The 14,206-nt window shown below is 37.1% G+C and overlaps 1 protein-coding gene across 1 annotated transcript in view; it reads right to left on the bottom strand.

Moving 5' to 3' along the window:
• DCDC2 (doublecortin domain containing 2) overlaps positions 1-14,206 on the bottom strand; it is a 62,388-nt gene continuing 48,182 nt past the window's right edge. The window contains 4 exon segments of the mRNA XM_084509401.1: positions 1-2,916; positions 2,918-2,983; positions 3,903-4,256; positions 12,183-12,283. Coding sequence (XP_084365527.1) covers positions 2,875-2,916; positions 2,918-2,983; positions 3,903-4,256; positions 12,183-12,283 — 563 coding nt within the window. The 3' untranslated portion in view covers positions 1-2,874.

Here is a 14,206-nt window from a genome sequence, read left to right as displayed (position 1 = left end):
AATGTTAGAAGCTTAATAAAATAACATTATATAAGCTTAACAAAATAACATATTTTTCATGTAAAGCTGATGTAAGCTATCACACAGCAAATTCATACACACACACAAAACATTAGCAAGACAATCTGAATTCTTTCAGATTGTTTAATTGTTTAATTATTATATTGACATCAGAATTGTTATGCATAAGTTATTTTTTTCTGTATAAGAGAATCCGACAAAAAAATACATGTTTTCAGTACTGTAAGAAGGAATGATAAAATGATTCTATCTCCATTTTCAGAAAGTCCAGTTTGCTATTCTGAAGAAAAATATTCTGTCTCTCAGGAGATAAACAACAGAGAGGGAACATTTTAAAGGCAGAATAGCACTCATCGGGACTTTCATGTTCCCATGAAAGACAGTTACCATATCACAGTTCACTAGAATTTAGTTTAAGCATTTAAATAATTCTTACTGATGTTTGTACGTCTTTAAGTACAGAAGACACTGAACTTTTGGGGAAAAACGAAGTAATGATAAAAACCATTGGCAGACAGAAGCTACAAATAGAAAGCAATGAGAGAGTCACCATACAAATCCCTGTTTCTTCTCAATATTGTTTTTAAGTACAACATTTTGAATTAAATATTCTCCTAATTAAGTGTCTCCACTAGATATTTTTGGATGTCAATTTAATTTCAAACTTCTGAGGATGAAGAACATCTCCGAGGTTGTTCAAGTCTTAACATGTGATACAATGGCAGCAAGTAGAGTCCTGTATTTGGGTACACCATTAACTTATAGCAAAGGGCTAATTCATGGTAAAGTAAATACAAGCTCACTGTTATTTGTCTTGATTCAGCAGCATATTTAAGACCATGCTCACTGTTAAGCACATGAGCTATTCAGTAAGCAAAGATGTAGTGTTAGCCATTTTCCCTGGTGGTCTTTGCACAGAAAGTTTGGCAGGTACGCTGAAACAGAGCTGCCTGATATGGCTGGTTTAGCATTGTTTGATGGCTTTCTATGCTACTGTGTACATTGGTCAACTGCAGGATTAACTACAAAGGTACCTAGAGGATTGCTATGTGTCATTTCCTTCATTAGCACTTGGAGTTATTTTATTCGTACTGTTTGGCGGTTTACTTTGTTGTTTGGTTGGGTTTACTTCTGCTTATTTTTATGTGTCTTCTTAAATCCCAATGAAATCAAAGACATCTGAACATAGGCTTAATTTCTACATCAAATAAAAGAAGAATATATATTTGCTTAAGAGCTTGCCTAGATTAGCATCTGATTTTGAACCATGGATGTAATATTTGTAATATTCCCTTAGATCTTTGACAGACAGTTCAACAAAGGACACACAAATCATAGACATTTCAGAGTTACCATAGGGCAAACCGGGCAAACCACTCTAACCCTGTTCCTATGGTTTTTAGTTTTAGGGTTACATTTTTTTATTTTATTTTATTTTTTTTACACTTCCATTGTCAATACTCTGCATGTTTCTACTCCATTGGAAAAACTACTCCATTTCTAGTCAGCAGAAAAGCACAGATATCTGTATGAGTTTCAGTCATGACAAGTGGTTCTATACATTCTTCAAACGGTGTTTCAAGTTAAATTTGTTCATGAATGTAATTTTTGTTTTAATGGCATGAAATCAACAAAAGTGACATTTAATTTCTCATAGTAATAATTTACAAGAATTAATGATAAGGAAACTCATTATTTCTTTTGTATAATTAATGAAATAATGCTCAGAGCTGTATCTCATGAACTACAAATTATTGCTAACAGAGAAACAATAACAGAAATGGGATTGGTGTCATTAAGAGAAGTAATACTGTGGATCAATGCCTTATTTACTAATGCAAATTAAGCCACAGCCTATCAGAAACCATCTTACTCAAAAATATGGTATTATACTTTCATGCATTAAGAGTATGTAAAGGATTCATAAATGCAACAATAGCTTCTGAGTTTTACAGAAAACTGGTGGGTTATCCTAATGTTAAAATGGTTCAGTTGATAGCAAGGATTTCACACCAATTTCAGTCTGAATCTGGGCCTCTTCATTTTTTTCATTAATAAATTACATTTCACAAGGACTGAATTACAAATGAACTAATCTGCTACATACCCTTCCCTTATTCCTTTTTCACTACAACTCACTCTTTAGTAAATCAGTGCAGGACGATCAACATAACTTGTTGCTGCAAGTGGGAAGAAACTGCAGTATTGTGGGCTGTCAACACATCTTCACAATGCCAAATAAGTGCTGTTTAAGAATTCAAAACCTAACGATCAAATTAATATACTGAAAATCCACTATTCGGTAATATTAGGACTGGCTTCTCATTATACTACACCGTGTTTTGTGTCCTTTAACTGAGGAATGTATTCTATTTATATCTTACTGTTATGCCTGAGAATCATGTATATTGTGGAATTTTAAAGGAAGCACTACATATGTCCTCATTAAAAGTCACAAATTATTTTTATTTTTTTAAACAAGTCTGCAAAGATGTTCTGACATTTAACTTGTTTGTTTATCCTTTTTCTGTAACAAAAATACCATATATATGTTTGACTCTGCTACTGCTAACCATTTTATATCACAGAATAGTCCACTTATTTCTAATATAAATATAGAACAGTTTTACATTTTCCCTCTCAAATTCCATCAGAAAGTCATATCTTGTAAAAATAATTCAATGCTCCTTTAATACCTACTAACATTTATTTTCTCTATCATTCCAAATGGCATTATCATCTCAAGGTGCAACACATGGGTACTCAACCTATCTTCCCATTTTAAGTTATCAATCACAAAAAATGTTTTAAAGTATTGTAATATTTCATTTTCTACTCATTACTTTTTTATATCTATACAACTGCAGCATAGTCATTGTTCTGGTCCTTTTTTTCCATTTTCCTGTGGGCTGGTGATTGTCACCCTTGGATTTGTGGATGTTTTTTCGATACGGGAATCAACCTTAAAAAAAAAAAAAAAAGAGGTATTGTTAACTTCATCAGGTAACAAAGATTTCTAGATAACTTCTTCAAAAAATGTTCCTGTGTGAAATACAGAAACAGAAGAAAGCCCAGTAGCAAGGAAACGAGAAACCATACCCAGTATCCCAAGAGGCAGAGTCTGTTTTTTCAGCAGTCTATATGCAGGGTATATGCAGCAAGTTGTTCTGCTTCTAACACTTGATCCAGCTCTAGGAAAAGCTGGATTCTTCCTATCAAGCACTTTGTTTCCCACATTCTTACGTTCAAGTTAGTCCACTTGATTTTTCTGGGCTGCATAACTCCATCTAAGCCAACAGCATGTTACCAGAAATCCTAAATTAACAGGATATTTGCTCTTAAGCTGACTAAAGCTCTTTGCTTTCAAGACATTGATCATCTCCATTGTCTCTTCAGACTTCTGAGAAAAAGAAATTAAACTTCCACAAAGCAATGGCAAGAACCTTTCAAGAAATACGACTTCTGTGAAAGTCAACTCATCAAAATAATAAGGCACTGTGTTTTCATGAACACATCTTTATCCTCTGTCCTAAAGGACAATAAAGTGTGGAAAATATATAATGATTACGCTTTCCTGGAAATTGCAAGATTTTTCTTTTTTTCAGAGTCTAGCATACTCAGGAAGCAGGACATGCAGCTTCATTGAACAGTGAGAAACATCTGCCTTCTCAGTTGGAGGGCGTATAATGTAATTACTGATATAACAAATCTATATAGATGGGAAATAGCTTTTCCCACATATTTCAGTTCTATTAGGGACACCCAGAGACTTATCAGTAGTGAGATACTTAGAGACAAGCTGAGAAGAAGCCTAAAGCTGATGCAAATGAGGAATAGTAACTTAAGAAAAACAAACTGGGAAAAAAAAAAAAAACAGTTACCTGGTTCTGACTGTCAAAATACTCCTTTTCTTTTATGTCCTCTTTAGACTGAAAATTACCTTGGCTGTTCAACTGCTCAGTTCCCTCACCATTTTCCTCATTTATCTTGGAATTTAAATGGGTGAGTTCCTCTTCCTCTGATTGGTCAACATTCTCTGTTTCTTCCGTGTTGTGTTTATAATTCCCATTTAATTTCTTCTCATTTTCTTCCACTTTATTTCTTTTTTTAACAATTTCCCTGCTTTCCTTTCCATTCATTTCTGGATATTCTTCCTTTAGTTTATATGCCTCCTCCTCTTCCCTGTCATCTTCCTCTTCTGCATTTTCCTCTTCATCTACAGTTTCTGCTGGCCTCTGATGAAAGGAAACACAGCAACGTTATCAGCCATTTTTGAACAGAATACACCAAGCAATTCAGAAACATGACAGACATTTCTGAGTGAGTCTGGCAGAGGGCTACTAAGATGATTAGGGGACAGGAGAATGTGTCATGCAAGGAGAGGCTGAGAGAGCTAGGCCTTTTTAGCTTGGGGAGGAGAAGATTGGGAGGGGATCTTAACAGTGTGTATGAATATCTGAAGGGAGGGTGTGAAGAGTGTGGGGCCAGCCTCTTTTCAGTAGTGCCCAGTAGTAGGACAAGAGGCAATGGGCACAAACTGAAGCACGGGAAGATCTGGCTGAACATGAGAAAACATGTCTTTACTGTGAGGGTGACAGAGCACTGAACAGGCTGCCCAGAGAGGCTGTGGAGTCTCCTTCTCTGGAGATATCCAAAACCCGCCTGGATGCCATCCTGCACAATGTGCTCTAGGTGATCCTGCTCAGCAGGGAGATTGGACTAGATGATCTTCAGAGGTCCCTTCCAACTCCAACCATTCTCTGATTCTGTGACTTCATTATTCCAGAAGCAGATATTTTCTTCCAGCTATTACAGGTTTTCCAACATTCTGGCATCTGGTACATACTTTTCTATAAACTCCTAGCACAATAAAATATTGTTAAAAAATAAACTCATTGTTATTTTCCACAAACTGTTCCCCAGTTTTACATATGGACCAGACTGTGCCATACCAGTCACTCTGGTTGCAACCTGTCATCTTTGCATCCACAGAAAAGTAGCAAGAGAGATGAGGTAGACCTACTGGTCACTTACATAACATCATTCCTTTTCACAAAACACCTGTGTAGGTTTGCATAGTTAGGATTTGTTTGACATTTAGCAATTCATCTTTCCTACATTAGCAGACCATCAGATGGGAGGAACAGGATCTTGTCCCATATTGAAGAAGACTAAGCAGAAACTCACTGCAGATAATGCTGCTAGTAGCATTATTTCATGACAATCTGCAAGACTGATGTGCATGCTATCTAGTTTTTGTCATTTGTCTTCTAGTTTCAGCTTTCAAGATTCACCTGACCAGTGAACCATTGCCCCTACTGCCAAGTTGACTTATGTACTTGTGCTCATGTTTGAATCAAAGAGTAAAAATCCCACAGGACAGAAAGTGTGTCTGCCTCTCACATAGCCTCATCAGATTCTAAATCTAAAGCAAACAAGCTGAGAGCAAAAGATAGCTTCTCACTTAATCAAAAATGTTTGGAAGTTTACTATCATTAGCAGATCCTTTAAGGAGGCAGGAATCTCCTACAATCTGTAAGTTCTGTCCTAAAAACCTCTTTACCTCACTAATAGCAACATTTCAAAAGAAATCTCTCATTCTCTTCAGCATATTAGTAAGAGCCAGTTCAACAATACCACCAATTGACTGGAGCATCTTGATGAACCACCCTGCTTTTGCTTTGGCATTTAAGTAGCAATGTAAGGCACCTGTACTATGGCAGTACAAAATACCCCATTGACACAGCACCAAACAGGACAAGTTATTCCAGTGCGATGATCCATGGAATGACAAATTACTAGGAATATTACATGGTCACCTGATCAGATAAATAATGGCTCCAAAAGTACTTTTTGAAGTACAGTGGTCTCTGTCTGATTTTTATTTAACTTAACTATTTTTTTTTTCCTAACTTACTTTCACTTGGTAACATCAAACAGGTCTTGTTACTACTAAAATAAAAATTCAACAAGCCAAGTATTTATAGACACCTTCAAAGAAGCTACCATACAAAGCAAACTTGAGCAAACTCTTGTAACTACCAGCACATAAAGACAGCAAAGAATCTGAGAATCTGTAGATCTAGTCCACCTACTATACCACACGTGACCTACTAATTTATTTTCAATCTGCTGTGGAATTTAGCAACTTTGGATTCTGACCATATCAGGGGAGGACTGGACAAATTGAACGCTTTGGCACTTCCAGCTAAAAGTACACCTTTTTTTTTTTTTTTTTTACTTTTTTTTTGCGTAATGACAACTGCTTGCTACATTACAATCATCAAACGAAAAGACGGCATTAGAAAAGAATAAAAATAAACCCAGGCTTTCTCAGTCAGCTCTTGCAGTGATCTAAGATATTATTTCCAGCTATATTGCTATTTCCAGAGCTATATCTCCAGCCTTGAGTGACTGAGGTCTACTACCTCAACTAAAGAAACATGAATAACAAATATTAATGTTAACATGAGATTCCTTGATAACAATAGAAAGCAAATGGCACTTCTAAAATTTATGTTGGAAGCACGCAGCCAGATCTAGCCAAAGGTAAGTAAACAGGTATAGTGTAACGAAGTTGACAAGAAGTATTCCTGTGTTACTGTAATGCTGCTGTTCTTTGTGATGTGGACACAGGACAACTTGAACCCAACAGCAATAAACCTAGGACTGGAGAAGCATGAGGTGATTACACTCTTATTCCTTGGGGTAATAATCATAGAGGACTAAGTGTCTTCTAGGACAGGAAACCTTTTCAGTGACTGCGATGGACTATATTCATTCTTCCTGCTATTCATAATAAGGGTTATATTTTGCCTTCTGTATGGTTGCAGGAAAATATGAAGTAACATTCTTCCTTTTGCAGCTGACTGCATTCTTTAAGTGAAGACAATGCTTTTGCAGTCACCCAGTTTTGTTGTTTTTGTTTTTTAATATAACACTAGTTTTTGTTTAATTTATTTATTTCACATTAGAGTGTTTTGTTTGTGCTTTTTTTTTTTTTGGTTGGCTGGTTTTACACTAGTTAACTATTTTTCAAACCATATCTCAATGACTGTAAGCACAATTCTTTGCTTGTCATAGACTACCACTAAAAAGAATCGCTGACAAAAGAATTGCATATATTCAAAGGTATAGTCAACCAAAGGCACTAGAAACAAGTGAAATCAATCTCAACTTCATGCTGAAAACATGGCCCCAGCTCGCATTCTGGAAACCTGCTGACTTACTAGCAGGTTGATGAGGAACAGAGTGAATTTCATTTTGCATTCAAGAAGTATGATTGCTTGATGGTATTTTTTAATGTCAACAAAAACACAGTGTTTAAAAAAGAAAGATGTATTCTAATTACACTCATCATGCTATCATTCATTAAGAGCTACATTACCAAATGCCATCATCATTCAAAAGCAGTAAGTCAGGAAATCTTTAGACATTGAAGCATTTGGCTTCTTTTCCTCGAGGGATGCTAATGTAATCTCTCAGTAGGTTTGTACATGACTGATACTAGAATACTGAAAAGTGCAGTATCACAAATCATTTAAGGTAGAAATTATTTTATACCATCAATGTAAAATATGATTTTCCTTTATTGAGACAATTTGTAAATGTTTACTTGGCTAATGGTCACAACAGACAAACAATGAGATAGACAACAAAAATCTTAATGGTCACAAATATATCAGCATGAATACATCGCACAAATGAAGTATCAGGAACACTTAACTTTGATTGCAGCAATTGTCTCCAGAACAGAGCTACCCCTGCTCCCACCCAGCCAGGAATGCTTTGTAGCTGCACTGCACAGATTCCAGCAGCAAAACATTTTGTTCCTGAATGAGGCAGGGTTGCTAAGTGACAGCAGCCCTCTTCTCTTCCACATCATTTACAAAACCCAAGCACTTAAAAACAAGCAAATGAATAGTTAAGGTTCATCAGTCTTACACTTCCCACATAGTAAATGCGCTGTTGTTCCTGGAGGCAAAAAAAATGTCTTTATCACCACAACAAACAACTTTAAACTCCAACCTTTTTATGGGTCGGATGTGTTTTTTTGCAACAAATTCAACACCTGAGTCCATAGAGTCTAATTTTGTAAGGTCATAGTGCCCAGAAGGCTAACATGAATGAATGGAAGCTATGTAACTTGAAGCATACTGAAAACAGGTTTTCAAAATCCATTCCTCAGTTTCATTGTGTGGTAACTGGAAGTGTGCACAGCTCCCTAATCAGTAGAAGGCCATGGAAGAGAGAAAACATCTGAACAAATCCTTAATTTTCTAAGATGTACCTAAGCCAAGAGTATTTTTCTCCATCTATTGCATTGATAGTCATGTTTAGTTTTTCTATAACATTTTCCAAGGGTACATTAAAACCTGCCTAAACTTCATACATTCACTCCTATAGACAATGAGAAAATTAAAAGCATTTCAAAAGAAGCCCTACAAAGGTTGCAGATATATTTTTTTTCCCATAAACAGACTGTTCTACAGTGAATGAAAACCACCCTGAAAGTTAAGCAATTTGAAAAACTGTCTGCTCTAAGACTCATAGATTTTATTTTTTTTCCAGAGAAGTGCACACAGAGAGAGAGAACTTCTTTCAAAGTGCTATCAACACTAATTTTATAATAGAACTGTATTTGCAGTCTTCACTCTGAGGAATCTAGGCCCTTCAACAGTTGGCTGCACAGGTCTATAAAGAAAAGATCAGGCCTTGCTGTTACAGCTTCAGAAATCACAATTATCTAATGCAGAAAACTAGGGAAGATCTCTGTTCTCACTCTGCGCTGCAAGGAACCAACTGGAACAGGTTTCCATATTTCATGCACAGACAATTAAAGAAAAAAAAAAAGTGTAAATTAGTGGAGCTGGAAGAAAAACAGGCAGGGTTTTTCTTATCTGCTGGTTTGTCAGCACTCAAAATCCAGAAAGTTTAAATTGCAGTGGCATCAATTGTAGCAAAACTTCAGCATAACAAGGTTTTTTTCCAAATGCCATTTTGAAATCCTTATGAATGTAATACAAAATGTTTCCTCATGAAAAGTTCTAGCCTTTTAATCAAGGAATGTCTCTGTAAGCAGTCAGCCTATTTTAATGTTTAATCAATGCAAACTTTTGCCTTAAGCAATATGGAAGATAGACATCGTGTTCTGTACACTGAGGTGAATCTTGGGTCTCTAAAGCAAAACATATACTCCGTAATGAAAACTGCCAATGAAAGGTGCAAATTTTCTGCTACTGATGATATGTTCCACCTAGAGAGAGCACCTAAGAGAGCATCACAATTTCACATCACTTCACAGCCCAGGAAATGGAAAATAATGAGTGGCATCAAGGACTGCATTAATCAGTGGACACATCTGGAATAATGGAAAGCAAATGGCTAGTGAAAGAACCAGAAGCATGAACATCAACAACAGACCCCCAAATCAATGCCCATTAAACAAATTTAACATTCAGTGATTTTTATAAATAAACACAGACATAGAGAGGGAGATGGGGATGATGAATCTGGAGGGGGAAAAAAACAGAGTTCAGAATCATTATGCATCACATAGATCTTAATAGTCGGTATCATATCCCCCAAGGCAAAGAAGGCTGGCACAGCAACATGCCTGAATTCCTTGTAGGGATCATGCAGTGGACAATTTCATATCTTGTAACTCTCGTGCTTACCCCACTTCCCAAGGGCTCAGTGCAGGAGAACAACAACCAGACTTACGGAAATGGATAAATCAATGGAAATTTCCAGTGTTATTTCAGTAGTATTAGTATCAAATGCTGCTTTTGTATTTCACAATTTACATAAAAAGTAGTAGTCTATTCCAAAACTTCATTAGTTGGAATATTTTATCTCTCAGAAAAAGCTACTTTAAATATATCTATATTAGGAACAGCAAACTCAAAGTAATATATTTAATTAGCATTTCAAATATGAAACTTGTATTGTTTTGCTCCCTTCTTAGCAAGAACTACAATAGGACCACATTGTTCCCTTGCTATTTGCACATCTGATTTCATAGTCTGTCATCAGTTCCCATAGATGTTGACACAGTGATGTAAATAACCAACCTGGAGTAAGTCTGCATGTCAAAAGATGAAACTATCCATTTTGTATTTGGAAGCTGAAGTCTTGGTACAGAATACAGAACAGAAGGCTATGGTTTGGTTTTAGGCAAAACACTGATTTTTCCTCCTTGATGTTCAATTACAACTGTCAGCTAGTCTGGAATAAAGCAAATCCTGTTCTTTCAATGTGTTCTCAGCTGGCAGACTGCATTTTACAGAACAGGACATAAGCGTGTGTCTAGCCAGTATTACACGAAGTTTAGTTAATGGCTTATCTGGCATTTGTTCAACTGTGTACTTCAAATGGCAAGACAGAGAAGGTGCATAAAAATAACAATAATAATAATAATTAAAAAAAAAAAAAAAAACCACTAAGCTCTATCTTCATCACGTCGTTTATGTGGCTGATGGAAAAATGATAGCATATCAGAAGTGTCAGCATTTTAGTGAAAGCTGGCATGTAAATATTTATGCATTATGCAAGATAGTCAAGACCTGTCTGCCTGTCCTTTTCCATACTTCTAGCACATAACAGAAAGTGCACTTCAGATAAGAAAAAGATCTAAAGGTTTATACCACAGAATTAAAAACAACTTAAAATGTTCATTAATAAGAATCTGAACATTTAAAATGCTATATGTTTCCAAGAGCTGAGTAACCTCAGTTATCTGGGAATAAAGAGTACTCAGTGCTACTCAGAAGGACCTGGCTTCTTGCCAGATTACCTAGGAAACATGCAATTTTAAAATGCGAAATAAATCATAACTTGAGTTCTCAATAAATTTTGGTGCTTTGTTTTGCTTTTCTGAAAACATAAAAATCAGATTATTAATAGTGTGCATGCCTTCCCCTCTCCCCCCCCTCCCAACACACACACACTTGCTTCCAGAGATGACAGTTCCTTGTCCAGGTATCAAAATCAATTGGTAGCAACTTAAAAGTATTTCCATCTGTGGACTACGCATTGGTTTCAGCACATGAGCTTAGAGGTATCAAGCAAGTGCCTAGCATTGCAAGTTTATCAGCACAAGGGATGCTCACTAGCAAATGTATCAACAACCACAGCTCCCATTGCCAAGTACAGAAGAGGCAGCAGACAGTTAACTGTTCTCCCCTCTCCAGTGACTGCCACCATCCTGTAACTGAGGTAAACTGGCAAGACTGTCAGGCAAAGCTCTTGACTATGCTGTAGCATCTCTGTGGAGGAGTACAGATGTGTTTTCAAGGGTCCCTGGATTTCACAAGAATCACATTCAACCTAAAATCTAAGACCTGAGGACCCAATTTTTACTATCAAATGCTTTACACTACCCCAAGGAATTCTGTACACACCTTCAGAGGCCAATAAACAGGCTAATCATTTCTCAGTTCAATTATTGCACATTAAGTCCAGGGCACAATGTGCTTCATGATGTCATAAGGAACAAAGATTAAGCGGATAGGCAATATGTTCTTCCCCAGTTTCAGTACTACCAGTACAATCCAACACACCCTAATTATCACAACACCTCTTAAGGACAACTGCAATTAACAGGGCTGATGATCCCAATGGTGCTTAGCACCCAACTCTCTGAGGCCAGGGCAGGTATTCACTGGGAAAAGACACACACAGCTGAAGCATTCTTTATGTCAAGAACCAGAACAGTCTTGATGGCCAATTAAGCTGGCCAATTAAGTACTGGGTTGTTTCAACAGAAGACAGTGCTGGCAGCTTGAATAAAAATCTGATAAATCCATGCCTGTTTTTGGCTCAGGACTGAGGGAATTCTGACCATGATTCTATGCCATAGTCCCTTTATGCTGTTCCACTGGTATAAAGGGTTCATCTGTTTGGTAAATAATCCTGAGGCCCTCTAAAGGCTCTCAGATCAGTTTTGAAACAGATGTATGATGAAAAGGTAACTGATGTTTGACATTAACAAAGTTATATTTGCTAAAGTTCCCATACGTGAAGCTGTATTGTTGAGCAGTTATAATCACCCCTCATAAAATCCTGCTGTGCTCCTGAAAGAAACTGGGGAAAGAATAAACAACACGCGCAACCTCTGAAACAAACAAACACAAAACATTTATTTAAAGTTTGATCAATACCTGGTCCAGAGGAACTTCTACATGAGTGTCTTCATCTTCCTGCACTTCAGCTGCCCCCCACATTTCAGACTGCTCTTCTCTAACTTTGTAAATCCCGTCACCTACAATGGGAAAAGATGCAGAGTGGAAGGAAGTAAAGTCCAACTATGACACTGTGTGGCACAACTACTGAACTGCACTCGGTTTTGTTTAAAGCAGGTTTCTGAGCTGACCCACCATTCTCCATATATATATATATTTAATGATTTTAATGCCCCATTACTCTAAAATTGTTTTTCTTTCCTTTTTAATAAAAAAAGTAATTACATGCTACATCATTTGGGGAAGGGAAAGGAAACAGAGAGATTAAGCAAAACCTGGATCTCAAGTTCCTTCCATTTTAGGAGAGGTTGGGAGTAGAGCTGAACTTAATACATTACAGTAATAACAGATTAGTTCTAGTTCTATAGCCAGTGATAGCACCCTCTTGAAATTAGCATAAAACACACATCTAACAAAAATCTCAGGCTCTGAATCAACAACAAACACAGTGAACCAGGAGCAAAAGATAAACAAAGACAGTTGGGATTCTTGCTGCCCCCATCCCTGGAGCCTGTACAAGAAGAGTTGTAGCTAAAACTCCACATCTGCTTTTAAGAAGCTCATACACCTGGCTAAAAAGGTTAATGGTTACAATGATATTCAATTCTGCAAATATTGTGCACCATTTAGGGGTGTTTGTTTTTCTGGTTTTTTTTTGTTGTTGTTGTTTGTTTGTTTGTTTGTTTTGGTGGTGGTGGTGGTTGTTTGTCTGTTTGTTTTTCCAAGTCTAAGTAATGAGTAGGGGGTCTAGGAGGTTTCTAACGTGGGTCTTTTGCTATCAGCTAACTAGCAAAGTAAGACAAGTACATACAGAAATTTCCACCCAATTTCCAAGTTACGCACATTTCTCTCTTCCCTCCCTCCAAAGCATGAAAAGCATAGAAATAAAAAACACGGGGATTAGTCTAAATCACCTCCCTCTCTCTCCATCTATCTAATTTGGAGATACTATACCACTGAAAATGGATAACTGCAGGGAAAAGTGTCAACTTATGCCCTATATGTCTGTTGCCAAACCAGGATGTGGTAAGTAATGCTGGACACAGGTACAGACTGGGTGCAGCACTGGGGATACTGGTCAATAATAGGCTCAAAATTTGTCAACAGTGTGCTCCGGCAGCCAAGGGGGCAAACCTTATTCTGGGGTACACTGAACCTAACATAGCTAGCCAGTCAAAAGAGGTAATTCTCCCACTGTGTTTAGTACTGGTTCAGCCTCACTGTGAATATTGTGTGCAGTTGTGGACTCCACAACATAAAAAGGTTCTTAAGATACCCAAAAGGATCCAGAGGATAGCAACAAAGCTGATAAAAGGTCTGGAAGGCATATAGTATGAGGATACACTGAGTATCTCGAACAACTAATCTTGTTAAGTATAGACAAAAGGAGGTTGAGAGGTGATCTTATCTGAGGAAGAGAAAAGGAGAGGAAGGTACTCATCTTTTCTCCCTGGTGTCTAGTTAACAGGACGTGTGAGAATGGCTCAAAGTTGTGCCAGGAGAGTTTCAGACCAGACATCATGGAAAACTTCTTTACTGAGAGAGTACTCAGACACAGGATTCCTAGAGAGGAGGTTGATGCCCTGTGCCTTCCTATCCTTGCTTAAAAGTCATCTGAATAACTCTAAATTATATGTTTGAATTTGGGGTCGGCCCTGAAATAGTCTGACAGTTGGACTCAATGATAATGATCTTTGTTGGTCTCTTCTGACTGAAGCTATTCTATTCTACGTTGCTATTATTGTCTCTCATCACAGACATTAGACTGAGATATACAACACAACCATATTCTGAGAGGAAAATGTAACATGTTTCTTAAAAGCCATCATTGATGACCCTTCTAACTCAAGGCCTCTTAAGTATCTTGAGAAAATAACCATAGTGGCTTGCTCTAGATTCCTTGGCTCACTGAACTGTAAGAAGTAAAATCAGCATCTGAGAAC

The sequence above is a fragment of the Aythya ferina genome (assembly GCF_964211825.1).
Source record: "Aythya ferina genome assembly, chromosome: 2".
NCBI classification, from domain to species: domain Eukaryota; kingdom Metazoa; phylum Chordata; class Aves; order Anseriformes; family Anatidae; genus Aythya; species Aythya ferina.
Note: the sequence above shows the minus strand (reverse complement) of the source record. Positions and strands in the feature narration are given on the sequence as shown.